The sequence below is a fragment of the Prosopis cineraria genome, unplaced genomic scaffold (genome assembly GCF_029017545.1).
Source record: "Prosopis cineraria cultivar Desert tree isolate PC_DT_omini unplaced genomic scaffold, ASM2901754v1 PC7, whole genome shotgun sequence".
NCBI classification, from domain to species: Eukaryota; Viridiplantae; Streptophyta; class Magnoliopsida; order Fabales; family Fabaceae; genus Prosopis; species Prosopis cineraria.
In genome coordinates, this window is record NW_026555338.1 from 11791068 (window position 1) to 11803806 (window position 12739).

Here is a 12739-nt window from a genome sequence, read left to right on the forward strand (position 1 = left end):
ATACCATTTCATCATTCGACCCCTAATTTGAGTGATTTCAGAGCCCACACATCACTTTCAAAGATTACTACTAATATACCAAATTTTGAAAAGATTCAATAGACGGATTTAAATGTGTACATGTTGCAACATTAGTTGCTATTGCTATCATGATAGCACTTCCATACCAACTTCTAGAGTACACTATTTTTTGTCCGACATCCAATTGAGGTTATTCTAATGCCCACACAAACCTTATAAAAATTTTACTTGTGACCCTAATTTAAGATAAATCCAACAGTTAGATTGAGATTTTAACATCTAGATGTAAAAGTACAACTTTTTAGTAAAAATTATTTTTAAAATTGTCCAAATCTCATCTTAATAGTTACAAACCTGTAAGAACACTTTGGACATAGCAAATAGGACTAGAAGTACCTAATAAAGCAGTCAAATATTAGAAAACCCTCATACATTAAATTTTAACCACTTGGATGCCATTTCACAAAGTGAACCATAAATTTCCAAGGTACACAAATCACACAAGAGTGACCAAAAACCATTACAAATACTATATACTCATATAAATGTATATCCTAAATATTGCTCCTTGGCTTAAAGATCCCTGCTCTTTTTATTCAAGGTGCATGTTTGCCTACAGCACATAATTTACAATGCAACTACTTTGCATTTGCTTATAGAATCACATATATTCATATATATACCAAAATAAACATTTTTTCATAGTGAAAACTTAGTCTAGCAAATGAATCCATCAAAAGCATACATCATAACCAAGTTTCCTAGTCATAAATCTATAAGCAGGCAAAAATTCATACAGTTATACAATCCACACTTACTCACATATATATATATATATATATAATCACACTCTACTAGAACCCTAATTCTAAATACATTATAATGCACTTGCTCAAAAGATAGGGATTGCAGTTCTTTACAATCTACAAGTAAACCTTTAACTCGGCTCTTTCCCTTGTCCATCACTAAATCCTTTGCTTGGATCTGTAAATATTATAAAGAAAGGGGTGAGACAGCTATAGTCTCAGTAACAGAGAAATCTATATTTATTATTATAAAGTAAGCCATAGTCGAATAAATGAATAATAGATTTAACATAACATATAATTTAGTTATTTAAAATGCATAAATGCATAGCATAGGCCGATGTAGCATTTTTTGACTAACAGTATGCCCCTAGTACTTTTAGTTTATAGGTAAACCTTATACTTACTTGTATTTCCACAGGTACAAAATATAATCTAAGGCATGATCTAATCTACTGAATAGCATATGCCCCTTTGACGTGAATCATAAGCAGTCAAAGCTAACTCCCTCCTAGAGCTAGCCTGACTTACTCTCCTTGTGAAGGCTTCATTGGCCTAAGCACTCAATCTCACACTTCACATGTTAGATTCCCTCCCCCACTAACATGTGTCAAATACTCAATCCACTAACCCTTTTAGTAAATTGAGCCTACAAATAAGTAGGGCAAAACTAAGTAATAATAGTGAGCCATAGAATATTACAAGTTCACATCTCCCCATTAGTGAACTTCCTCCGATATCATGCCTCCTATCCTTTTCTACTTTCCCCAAGTGTTGACCACTTCAATATGCTAGGGTAGTATAACATAAAAAATTCCTCCCTTAAGTAGTTCCTTAGCCTATCTAAGGTACCACACCTAGTTGCACTTCCTTAAGTGTAACTTCCTGTCTCTATGAACACAATACATGCTATTAATCTTATTTCTATAAAGATGACACCCGTAAAAATTAGAAGATACTTCAAGTATACGGGTTGCAATTGAAACTAGTGGTAAATCAAGATTGATCACTCAAGGAATTAATTAAAATGACAACTAGGCATTAAATTTCTAAATTCATTCACGATAAGCTAATAAAACTTGATATTGATTTTAGAATAATTAAAATGGAATTATTAAAAGTGATCAATTAAAATAACTTTCATCCCACAAACAACTATAGTCAACCAAGAGAAGAGCATTCTAAAGTCCTATTCCTCTATTTGCTTTCCAACGCTATCAGTACCACATTAATTGTCATGAAATTTAGCTTTGGTAATCCGAGAATCTAAATTAATTCAAAGTATCTTCTGATTACTAAGGATCCTAATTAATTCAATTAAAGCAAAATATTACCTTAATTAATTAATTGCATTACAGATCTTAACCTATGAAGATTTGCTAGGTTCATTAGATACATTCCTGTTCTAATGGAAAATTAGCTAAACTAATCCTAGGCTACTAGTTCTGGAGGTCCAATTTGAGTTTTCTCTTCCAAAGTTAAACCCAAATGTCCAAATCTTACCTAGAGGTGGCCAGTCACTAAACAAGAACAAGATAACTCAAGAATAGGTAATTAAAACTTCATCTCTCAATAACTAAAAGGTAAATTAAAGGTTATTTAAACAAATAAGTTCATAGTCCTATAAAACAAGAAGATATAGCTGCACATAGATAATAGGAAAACTATAATAACATAAAAAAAAATTCAAAACTATTAGCATAGAGAAAAAAGAGAAGAGAAAACACCAAAAAAATGAGGTAGAATGAAGATTTGCTATACTTCTTCTTGATCCCAAGCTTCAAGACTTCTCTTGCTCTTCTAAGGTTTTCTCAAGTTGTAGCAGCTGAAGGATGCATCCTTATGTCTAGAAAAATGAGTTATGTAGGGTAATTTCACACAAAAAATGAAATTATGTTTTCAGTATTTTCATTTGGTGCCATAACACTCCTTTAATGGTGTCATGGCACCAGTGAGTAATCTTAAAAATTCTGACTGTGTGCAGGAACTTTTGCTTTTGTGTCTTTAATTGAAAAGCATATTTTGCTTGTCTCTTTTCTCCTTCTTGCTTTGATGTTGTCATGCCCCACCTATCTGCAATTAATAAATATGATTGGAATATTTGTTTACTTCATTTTTCATCAAAACAATTTCTTTAAAAATATTACAATAAATCTACTGAGGCATTTAGTTATTTTTCTTTATAAAAGTAAGAAAATTTTTCTCTTTTCCATTGATGACTCCTAAAATATAAACAAAAACAAGCCGATTATAACACAAAATAGGGAGTTATCAAAAGAACATCATTGTTAAATAATTAGGAAATATAAATGCACTATTACCGCAATGATAACCCATAAACCCTTATAAAAACACATTTAATTGCATTTATTCATATAAAATATGTAATGCATGATAGCTAGTATTATTTATTCAAACATAGCTAAACAAAGCAATAAGAAATATAAATTCCTCTATTATCTCAACCCTTTTGTATTAAAAGAGTTTCCTCTTATACATAAATAAGACTTAGCTTGCTCCTTGTCCTCCAATTAAGTTCCACCAATAATTTCCTACAACATATAAGTGATTCCAATCACTTATTATGGCAAATAGTATAAAAGAATACTATAACTCATACCACACAACTTGAGTCAATAAGCCATAATTCATCCCAATAGTCCAAATATTAAACCAACCATTCATATAGTACCACTTAACCACCAAAACCATTTATTAGCCATCATTAGGCCAATCTCCAAACCACACAATTTTTAATCGACCAAAAACTTCACTTGACATTATCAACTTTCACAATTAGCAATTATAATGAAAATCAAAGCTTAATTTAAATCTTATTGGATTCAAATAACACAATTTTAACCAAATAAATAGGCTCAACCCATTGAAGAACTAAACCCAATCTCTTGGGGTTTAATTTTTTCCCAAAACACCACTTTTTCATTCAATTGCTCACTCAAAATATTAGAACACTATATAAAAATTTAAAACAATCTCCCTAGGATCCGAGAAAACCAAAGCTTATAAGAACTAAGCCATTGGGACCAAAATTTAAAAATTTTCTCTTCCAAAAATTGAAGAAAATCAATGAAGGAAGAGAATTAAAGTAGGGAGCTTACTTAACTCACACTTGAGCTCACAACCACCGCAATTCCTCTCAGATTTAAGCTCTAACTCTCTCTCTTCCTCCTCTCTTCTCTACTATTTCCTCTTCCTTTTGGTCTCTCATTTCTCTTGTTCTTTGTTTCTTTGCTTTTGTTTCAATTTTTACATGCTTTTCTTTCTAAAAACTGATTCTTAAAAAATTAGGAAAAATTACAAGGAAGGGCCAACATTTTTTTATTATAACACAAAAGCCTGAGGTAACTTTAATAATTTTTCTATAATTAAAAATCAAATAAAATCAAAATTTTATTTGATAGAATTTGACCTCTAGACTTTTATCAAATTATTCTTATTTTTAATTTAATTATATATATATATATATATATAATTTTTTATTACTTATTTTTCAATTAAATTCGAGTAGTAAAATTTTTGGGATGTTACAGAATATATGGTTGCTCAAATCTAAAGTACTTTTCAGAAATACTTGAAAATATGAAAATAAGAGATCTAGTATTGAGTGGAATTAGAATTGTAAAATTACCTTGGTCAATTTGCAACCTTACTCTGCTTGGAAGTATAACTATTCATTCTCATAAAGGAATGACTGAGCTGCCAAGAAGCATGTTTCTATTGCCGAAAATGAGTTATATCTATGTTATAGATGGTGGAAAGTGGGACTCATCTATTTGGAAGGAAGCCCGTGAATAAGCGATGTGTTCTATGCCATGGCCTATTAATGTTTATATTTCCCTCTAGGGATGTAATATATCAAATGAGATAATTAGAATATTACGTACTTGATTTATCAATTTGATTAATCTAACTTGAGTGATAATAATATTACAATTTTTCTTGCATCGATAAAAGAATATCAGTTCTTGAAGACCCTTAAGTTATATGGGTGCAAGCATCTGAGAGACATTGAGTGCCTTCCATGTCACACGCCGATACTAAATGTAACATCTTGAAAATTTTAAGACTCAAATTTATTTAAAATAAAATAAAATATTTATAATTAAATTAAAATTAAGAATAATTTGACAGAGGTACAAAGTTTAAATTTTACTTAGTAAATGTTTATTTTTATTTTATTTTTAACTATGGAAAAATTACCAAAATTGACCTGAGCTTTTATGTTATAACAAAAAGATTTGGGCTCTTTCTTGTAATTTTCTCCAAATTGTTTAAATTATTTTAAAAGGAAAAACAGCACGCAGAAAACAAATGAAACAAGAAAACAAAAGGAAAAGAAACACACGAACAAAGAGAAGAGGAGACGATGGAGAGAGGGGAAAGAGAAGAAAGCTAGAGCTCAAATTTAGGAGGCTTTGTGGCCATTACAAGCTCGGCTACACGATAGATAAACTCCTTACTTCAATTCTCTTCCTTCCCTGCTGGTTTTCTTAAATTTTTGGAAGTGAGATTTTTGGATTTTGATCTCAAAGGCTTTTTTCTTATAAGCTTTGGTTTTCTTGGATCCTAGAAAGGTTGTTTTGAGTTTCTATGTGGTGCTCTAGTATTTTGAGTGGGCAATTGGATAAAAAAAAAGGAGTTTTAGGGCAAAAATAAACCCCAAGGGATTGGGTTTTTGCTTTAATGATTTAAACCTATTGATTGGGTTATAATCATGCTATTTAAAGCCAATAAAATTGAAATTAAGCTTTAGTTTTTATTATAAGGGCTAATTATGAAAATTGGTAACACTAAGTAAAGGTTTTTTGTTAATTAAAAATTGTATGGTTTGAAAATTTACCTAATGGTGGGTAATAAATGATTTTAGTGGTTAAGTGGTAATATGAGAATAGTTGATTTAATACATGGACCATTAGGATGGATTATGGCTCATTGACCCAAGTTGTGTGGTATAAATTATAGTCTTCTTTTATGCTATTTGCCATGAAAAGTGATGTGGATCACTTATGTGTTATGGGGAATAGTTGGTTGAACTTATTGAGAAGTTCAAGAATAAGCCAAGTCTTATATTGTACAAGAGAAACCCTTTTGGTACTAAAGGGTTGAGGTAATAGAAGAATTTATATTTCTTATTGCTTTGTTTAGCTATTTTTGAGTAGATAATATTATATGGCATGCATCACATATTTTACATAATTGAATGCAAATAAAATGTGTTTTATAAGGGTTTATGGGATATTGCTTTGATATTAATGCATCTATGTTTACTATCTATTTAATAATGATGTTACTTATGAAAATAACATTATTAGCATGTATTGTGGTCATAAAAAAAGAGGAGTTACAATTAGGCAGTGCAACTATGTTTGATATCTTAAATAGGCTAAGGAACCGCTTAAGAGATGAATTATTGGTGTTATACTACCTTGAGTGTTGAAGTGGTCAATACTCAGTAAAGGTTGAAAGGAGTAGGAGGCATGATCTCATTAGGAGTTCACCAATGGGGAGATGTGGTGTGATATTCTATGGCTCATTGTCAGCACTTAATGTTGCCTTTTGTATTATGGGCTCAATATACTAAAGTGGTTAGTGGATTGAGTGTTTGACACCTCCTAATGGGGGAGGAAATTCAGCATATAAAGTGTGAGGTTGAGTGCCTAGGCTAAGGTAGCCTTCACATGGAGAGTAAGTCAGGCTAGCGTTGGGAGGGAGTTAGCTTCAATTGCTCAGGATTTACATTGAAGGGGCACAAGTAGTTCGATAGATCAGATCGTCTTAGTTTATATTTTGTGCTTGTGGAGGTACAGTGAGTGTAAGGTTTACTTACAAGCTAAAGAGTGCCAACGGGCATTTTGTTGGTCAAGAAAGATCATATCAGCCTATCTCATACATTTATGCATTTTAATTAGTTAATTATATATTATTTTAAATCTATTATTTATTTACTTGACTATAGCTTTTCTTATAATAAGGAATATTGATTTCTCTATTACTGAGACTGTGGTTGTCTCACCCCTTTCTTTATAATATTTACAAGTCTAAGTAAAGGATCCAGTAGTGGACGAGAAAAAGAGCTGAGCTAGGGGTTTGCTTGTGGATTGTAAAGATATGTAACCCCTTTCTTTTGAGTAAGTAATGTATTTAGGTTAGGGTGTTAGTAGGATGTGACTATACATATATGAACATATGTATAGATTGTGTGTGTGCTTGTGCATGAATTTTTGTCGCTTGTAGACTTGTGTTTAGGAAACTTGGTTATAATATGTGGTTTTGATGGATTCATTTAATAGACCAAGTTTTCACTACAAGAAAATATTTATTTTGGTGTATATATATGAATATGTGTGATTCTACACGCAATTGTAAAGTGGTTGCATTGCGAATTGTATGCTAAGGGAAAACATATACCTTGGATAAAGAGAGTGAGTGTATGGGCCCAACGGGGATCTCTGAGCTAAATGAAAATATTTAGCATGTGCATTTATATAAATACATGGTGTTTGGCTTAATTTTTGAGCACTCTCGTATGATTTGTGCATTTTGGAGGTTTAAGGTCCATTTTGAGAAATAGCACCTGGGTGGTCAAATTTTGATATAAAAAGTTTTTCTATCATTTAAATATTCTAATAGGTACTCTTAGTCATATTTGACGCATCCAAAGTGTTCCTACAAGTTTGTGACCCTTAGGATGAGATTTGGACAATTTTGAAAATGATTTTTACCAAAAAATTGCACTTTTACATGTATTTATATGTCCTTTTGTACAAGTGATTCTTTTATTTAAGTTATTGTATTTGTATGTCCTACTTAATTGAATTAGCTAAGTAGTCCTAGAAATATAAGGATGTTTATTATTGAATTACAAAATTATTAATTCGTAAAACATAGTGTATTTCATCATAGATTTTGTTGTCCATAACAAATATGATTAGTTTAGTAGGCATGATTGTAATCTGTTGTCCCATTACTTTATTTGTTGACTAGACTATTTCAACCTTTTGTAACATGCAGACAATGAAACCACAAAGAGCTCATTTGATGACGATGTCAATGTTGATTAAACCAATATTGATGGTTTGGCATTCCTCTTTCTTTATGCTATCGATCAATGTTTTTTTATTGGATTTGGCATTTGCATTTTCCCTTGTTTCTTAAGCAGAAGAGTATGAAAGAGGATAATAAAATAATAGTAAGCCAATTTTCTTATCTTTCCTATCAAATAATAATAGCTTCATAACTCAAAGAGGCTTCAAAATTCTATCTAAACACACTAAAAATGTGTAATAGTAGTAAACTCTCCTTGAATTTTTCTTCAGAAACAATTTTTGACAATCCTGATGTGAATGTGTTTAGGCTAAATATGAAACGTTGCTCAAATAGGTCATGAGGTTAGTTAGGTTGAGTATTTAAAATGTCAAGCCCAATATAAACAAGAGGTTGGCCCCGAAGCTCAATAGGGTCCATAACACATAAACATGCCAAAATCCTATCAGTTTCAAATATAAGATCGTTGGCATGAAGACATGATCCTAAGTGATGCCGAAATCCACACCCAAGTAGTTTGGTGAAAAAGGTTATTGATCAAAATGGAGAGACCGTATGATAAGTTTTGTGGGATTCTTGATTCTTAGGTAGAACATGCTAAGTTTCAAAGAAAGTGCTTCTATTATCAGATACTATAAATTGAAAGAACAAAAAAAACAAAGAGTTCAGTCAACACTCGATCAAGACTTGCATAGTTTACATTTATTATCACTTTTTAGTTCTTAGTTTTTAGTCTATAATTTTCAAATACTTCAATAAAACTACACACTTGTTCGACCAAAGCTTACTATCTTTTTACATTCGAGCGAACTATGGTAAGGGAACTCGGGACTCTTTCATTATCTATTGAGACCCAGCGTCTCTAGTATGACTAATATTTATTATTCAACCACAAACAATTTGTGGCATGCCTGGTAGGACTTGTGTAATAAAGATGGCAAGGATGTGAAAAGACAAGGATTGATGAAACAGGTACTGGTTCTCATGAACTAGAAGGGATCTCTACGCATGTAAGATCAAAATACTTATCGCTCGATGCTGGAGCAACTGATCATTGTGAGCACGTAGTATTGATGACAATAGATAGCAGCAGCACGAGTCCTGGCTCCAAGTCAGGAAGTGGCCAACCCAACCCACTGATCATATCTAATAGACCTGTGGTAGAAGTGTTACGGAGAATTCAAGACCGGATGGATAAGCAGCTAGAAGAGAACAAAAGGTTCTTTGCAATATCCCTGGAAATATCAGAATGCAGGGAGAAAGAATGACAGCAAATCATGATGCAGGTTCTACATTAAGGCATGAGGAATATAGTCGCATCATTAAAAAGCACCCATCAAGAAGTGGGCTCGAACATAGGGCCGCTCAGGGGGCAGTAAGCTGAAGTCAATATAGGTGTTGGCCATCGAGGCTGCATACTTGTAAGAGACATCCTTAACCACCAAGTACTTGCACATACTCATCCATCAATTAACCTTTCGTATTTTCTACAGGATCCTAATATGAGTAGCACGGGAGGCACAGCAGTGATCTCGAAATGTGTGGTCGAGCCTCAGAACCAACTGGTGAACATGAAGGCTCTAAGGGATGCCGTTCAAGATATATACGGACTAGGGCTGAGGCTAATTAGCTACCCCACCTTCTTAAAGCCTTATCTGGAGTATATAGATAGGAACAACCCATACCCTTAGGGGTACAGGATCCCTGACTTCACACTATTCTCGGGAGACGGTACACAATCAACCCTGGAGCACATTGGGAGATTCACAATCCAGTGTGGTGAAATTGCTAATTATGAGAACTTCACTAACTTGAAGCTGAGGTTGTTTCCAAATACTTTTACGGGGCTGGCATTCACATGGTATACGTCGCTACCTTATAACTCAATCATCAGCTAGATAGAGATGGAGTAGAAGTTCCGCATCTAATTTTATAAAGCAAAACCAGAAGTCAGCATAGCAGAACTCTGCAAGCTCACACAACGGGCTAGAGAGATAGCAGACTAATACTTGGTGAGGTTCAAACATCTGAGGAGCAGGTACCATGTGCCACTTCCAAAAACTGAATTTGTCAAGCTGGCTCAAGCAAGATTGGATATAGAGCTCTGAAAGAAATTCTAGGGGATGGAATTTCAAGATTTCTATGAACTTGCAACCAAGGTTTGGAGGTTGTTAGGAATTACTCAAGGAAGAGGATCATTTCTGACAGACTATAACTGGGACCTACTTTGGGGACCTGGACATAGCGGTGGCAGAACTGAAGAATGCTAGTAACTACATATACCCAGATTTAGTTAGGAAGGCTAGAGAACTACCCAAAATATCAAACACAGTCTAGTACACCTTTGATACTATAAAAGAAGAGGAAATTTTTGATTTCCTCCTCAAGGAAAACTTTATCTCCCTGCCTATGGATCATGTGATTCCTTCGAAGGAAAAACAGAGAGTGAAGGAATACTATAAGTATCATCACTGATGGAGCCACAGTTCTAAGGCATGCTGGGGATTTAAGAATGTCGTCCAGGATCAGATTAATAAGGGAGTTCGAAAATTCCCTAAGGAAGAATCCATGGTGGTAGACGAGGACTTGTTTCCCCCATTTGCTACAGTCAACATGGTAGAGATAGCCTCTAGCAAACGATGGCTTAGGAAAGGTGATAGTAAGCAGAAGGATGGGAGACCTTGAAATGTCTAGAATAGGAGTGAAGTAACTCAAAGAGACTCTAAGACAATATAGGACTGCTTGAGGAAGCTTATGGGCTGGTCTAGTAAGAATAGGTCTTCTAAATGGGATGTAGGCTCGAAGGGGTAGAACATGAAAGGCCTGGATGGCTATAAAGTAGTTTAGGACCATTTAGGGAAAACCCAAAACGAAGACAGTCAGCAAAAAAAGAAGGAAAATAGCAAACGACCCTCAGGATGGGATGTTGGCCTAGGAGGATTAGTGATGACAGAGCCAAATAGATCTAAGGTGGTCTGGGATCGCTTAGGAGAACCATCTGGCAAATTCAACTTCTTCGTAAAGTACTCAGTATCCCTTAGATCAGGAAAACCATTGGAGGGGACACCAATGAGCTGGGATGTAGGCCCCAACAGCCTACCGTTACCACTATTAATGATATTAAAAAATAGCGCAGAGCTTCCTTCAAAACCAAAAGCCACTCAGGGCTCAGGTAGGTTTGTTACGCCGCCTAGCAATGTGCTGCTTCTGAAATGGAGAGTTGTGAGGCACAAAAAATTCCTAGCTGCATTAACAAGAACCCAAAAGCGACGTCTTCAACGAAAATGGGCTACATAGAGGTACCTTAAACAGCAAAAAACTAAGGTACAGGATAGCCCTGACATTCAACAGGAGGCTAGCAAGTTCAGAAGAAAGTCCACCGAGGATCAGGACGAAGGAAGCGAGGCTAAAAATCAGAAAAAGGGGAGCATTCACGTTAGAGAAATATCACTCAACCTCTACTGCGTGGTCTCCTTAACATTACCTTCTCAATTTCGATCCACCATTGGCAATACCCAGGACCAGTAGGAGCAAAACTCCTCAGTGCCAACACAGATGGGCCTGTATCAGTATTGCCTAATGGAGCTAAGAGAAGAGGAGGAGTACGAGCCTATAAGCACACAGGCATAGAAAGAAATGATTGCGGAGCCTGTTTGCCAAATTACTTTACAAGCAAGAGAAAGGAAACCAAAGCGGACTGTCCTAGAGAAGCGCAAAGATGACTCAGCACCTAAAGCCCTTATACATCAAGGTATATTTCGATGGGAGACCGATGACTATAGCTTGGCAGTGAACATTCTGCTAGCCCACATAATGATCAAGATGGGGCGAGAGGAGCACGACTTAATGCCGACTGAGGTATCAATTGTAGGGTTTACTGGGACCACATCTAAGGTCCTCGATGTACTATCGTTATATGTTGATGTCAAGACTAAGTCGTCACTAACAGCCTTTTTCGTGATTAGTACCATAGCTCAATACCAGGCTCTCCTGGGACAGGATTGGATTCACGCTAATGAATGTATACCCTCTTTACTATACTAGATGCTCCTTATATGGAAAGGAGAATAGGTAGAAGTGGTCTGGGCTGAAGACAAGCCATTCATAGCAGCTACTGACTTCGTGGATGCGAGGTATTATGATGCTAACATGGGCCAGTTCACATTCTAAAAGGCTCAAGGAATCCTTTCATGCAGAACAACACCATAAGCTATAGCGCGAGCCTATTATAGAACTGGTTAATGACTAAAGCAAATGAAGGAAAGGTCGTAGTAGCTGCGGCCATCTAAAAGTTATGGTTGCCTAATCTATAAGAGAAACTAGAAGACTATGAACCTGAGACCTATGGGACTAAAGTTGTAAATGAAGATGAGACCCAGAAGATAGCACAACTACATAAGCTAGACCTTATACCTTTGAAATTTAAAGACATAGCCCCAGAGATCTAAGATTCACTAAAAGAAGTAAACCTCAGATCCCTAGAAGAGCCAAGGATCATATTCATTAGCTCACTACTAGATAAAGAATAGAAGGATGCCATCAAGCTAACACTACTGGAGTTTAAGGACTACTTTGTATAGGATTATGATGAAATACTAGGGCTGGCTAGGCAACTGGTCGAGCATAGGCTTCTTGTAAAGCCAAACTATAGACCGCACTAATAGCCCGCCTACAGAATGTCAGTAGAGGTGGAGCTACGAGTAAAGGAGGAGATCAAATGCCTCCTATGGGCTAGATTCATATAGCCCTGCAGGTATGCTCAGTGGCTCTCAAACATAGTCCCAGTAATCAAGAAGAACGGGAAACTGTGAGTTTGTATAGATTTTTGAAACATAAACACGGCCACA

The 12739-nt window shown here is 35.0% G+C and overlaps 1 protein-coding gene across 1 annotated transcript in view; it reads left to right on the forward strand.

The window, feature by feature from the left end:
- Window positions 1-9160, forward strand: part of LOC129316474 (uncharacterized) — a 29885-nt gene extending 20725 nt beyond the window's left edge. The window contains exon 7 of the mRNA XM_054960898.1: window positions 8865-9160. Coding sequence (XP_054816873.1) covers window positions 8865-9160 — 296 coding nt within the window. The remainder of the gene's footprint in view (window positions 1-8864) is intronic.
- The last annotated feature ends 3579 nt before the right edge of the window (window positions 9161-12739 follow it).